The sequence below is a fragment of the Otolemur garnettii genome, unplaced genomic scaffold (assembly GCF_000181295.1).
Source record: "Otolemur garnettii isolate 467f Iridium unplaced genomic scaffold, OtoGar3 scaffold00013, whole genome shotgun sequence".
Lineage (NCBI taxonomy): Eukaryota > Metazoa > Chordata > Mammalia > Primates > Galagidae > Otolemur > Otolemur garnettii.
The window spans coordinates 2,153,444-2,155,988 of record NW_003852408.1 but is presented as its reverse complement, the minus strand read 5'-3'; the positions used below and the strand labels follow the sequence as shown (position 1 = coordinate 2,155,988).

At 45.9% G+C, this 2,545-nt stretch overlaps 1 protein-coding gene across 1 annotated transcript in view; it reads right to left on the bottom strand.

The window, feature by feature from the left end:
• LOC111723587 (putative uncharacterized protein encoded by LINC00471) overlaps positions 1-1,488 on the bottom strand; it is a 7,290-nt gene extending 5,802 nt beyond the window's left edge. The window contains exons 1-2 of the mRNA XM_023510363.1: positions 1,303-1,488; positions 646-750 (exon numbers count right to left, since the gene is read on the bottom strand). Coding sequence (XP_023366131.1) covers positions 646-750; positions 1,303-1,308 — 111 coding nt within the window. The 5' untranslated portion in view covers positions 1,309-1,488. The remainder of the gene's footprint in view (positions 1-645; positions 751-1,302) is intronic.
• Positions 1,489-2,545: the final 1,057 nt, after the last annotated feature.

The window sequence follows — 2,545 nt, the reverse complement described above, 5'->3', positions numbered from 1 at the left end:
AAAAAAAAAAAAGAATCAAGAGACTTTCTTTTAAACTAATATCACTTTTCAGGCCTAAAACAACTTTACAATCCCCAAATAAGCTGCACCTGGCCACAAGGCATTAAGACACATTACTCTTTTTAAATAATGTTAATATTCCGTTTGCTGAGATTTTGTTTAGATTTTTGTATCTTTGCTCATGAGTAAAGAGTGGTATGAGATTCCTTTTCTCAAAATGACCTTGTCAGACTTTGGTATTAAGTTTAGGGTGGACTTACAAAACTAGTTGGAAAGTACTCACAATACCGTTTTTTGAGATTAAACAGTACAGTTTAACTGCTTTACTCTGGATTTTGATTGCTGACATTAATAAAAGTTATACTGCTCAAATTGTACATGTCCTTTTTTTTTTTTAAGACAGAGTCTCCAGCTGTCACCCTAGGTAGAGTGCCATGATGTCATAGCTCACAGCAACCTCCAGCTTGGGTTCAAGTGATCCTCTTGCCTCAGTTTTTTCTATTTTTAGTAGAGATGGGGTCTCATTTTTGCTCAGGCTGGTCTCAAACTCCTGAGCTCAAGCAATCCACCTGCCTCAGCCTCCCAGAGTTGCTAGGATTACAGAGATGAACCACCATGCCCAGCCAACATTGTACACGTCATTACCTCATCTCCACTGCCATTGTCCTTATCTTCTGACATCTCATTTTCCCTAACTTCTGTCTCCTTAGGAGAAAGATTCATTTTCTCCAGTTCACTTTGATTTTCTCCCTGCTTAAAATGGACAAGATTATTAGGCACATCACAAGGCCTGCCTTCAACATTCCACATCATGCACATTTTGTCCATAGTAGTTGCAATAGTTAAGTCTGTATCTGTAAAAATGCGTTAAGCTTTGTCGTAACTTTTTGTTTTCATTTAGAATTTTCTACTCACATCAGCGAATATAAAATAGGTAGAAAAACAGAAAGTAATTTTTGGTGTATGTCATAGGTCATGTTTCCCATTATCTCCTCTTTTGCCACAATCAAGGGGAAAATAGCAGAATTTCTCCCTTCTCCTCTCATTCTGCTCCCTTCCTCACGTTTTCAGGTATCTTTGACTTACAAAAAAAATTAATTTCACTACACACTACTCAAATGGAAGCACCCAGGGACAAAAGCAAGCCCCCATATGGGGTTAAAAACAGTATCTACAGTAAATTCAAGAGCTTTTACCTCTTGAGCCAGAGAACTCAGTGTAAACTGGAGCTGCTTCCATCACTACCTCCATCAGAATTTAAGTCTGAAGCCACAATCTGTCACCACCATTCCCCAAGTTTACCCGCATAGCTTGTTCCCAACGGGTTCTCCTCTTTTAAGGTGGTCGCTGATGTAGGGCCCCGCCCTCCCAGAGCCCGGGAAGGGCCCGAGGGGCTGGCACCCTGCAGGCCACCGCGCGCGACTGACGTGGGCGGGACACTCCAGGTGAGCCAAAGCCGCAGCTACCGCCGACAGGCCGGGCGCGCCCTACCTGCAGCTGCCCAAAACCTGACACCAGAGACAGAGACCGCCCTCGAGGCCACGGCGCCCACGTGACCCCTCCTGGGCCAACCAGAACCCATGCCACCCCTCGGCCAATCCCGGGCCGCACCTCGGGGAGGGGCGGGCAGTATCCCAGTCGGGGGGCGGGGTCTTGAGTTGGGGACCCAGGTGGTGAGCCTGCGCTGGCTGGACACGAGTGTAGATGTGGACTTGGGCTGGAGGCCGAGGCAGAGGTTACTTGCGACACCAGGTGGTTGCGTTAGCTTGGATTGCGAACAAGAGCAAAGTTCGAGGAGCTGGTGGGCGGTGACGCGTCTGGAAGCTCTCTCTTGTCAGTGGACCTAAAGGAAAGTAAATAGAGGTCGTAAAAACAGCCATTAAGGGCGGAGTGCCAGGATGGTTTCTAAGCCCTTAAGGGTGTTAGCCTGAATGCCTACACTCTGAGCGAAGAATATGTTAGTGTCAAAGTCATTTTCAGCGAGAAGGAAACCTCTGCCTGAGAGTTCTACGAGTAACACAGGTACAGCTTACACTAGGAGCCGGGGAGTGGCACTTGAGGATCAGCCTCTCAACCGTCTGAAGCTGACATCACAGCAGTTAGCAGTAACAGTTATGACTGAAATACATTAATGCATATTTAGTAACACGCAGCTTATTGGTTGCCTCTTCAGACATTTTTATCATGGACTTAAAAACTTGTGACTTAGATGGTTATTAATAGTTTCATTTTACTTTTTTTTTTTTGAGACAGTCTAACTATTGCTCTCAGTAGAGTGCTGTGGCGTCACACCTCACAGCAACCTCCAACTCTTGGGCTTAGATGATTCTCTTGCCTCAGCCTGCCAAGTAGCCGGGACTACAGGCCCCCACCACAACGCCTGGTTATTTTTTTGTTCTAGTTGTCATTGTTATTTAGCAGGCCCTAGGGGGGCCTTAAACCCACCAGTCTAGGTCCATGTGGCTGGCACCATAACCACTGTGCTACAGGCACCGAGCCAGTTTTATTTTACTTTTAAGGCAATTGAAATACAGAGTATAGGCTC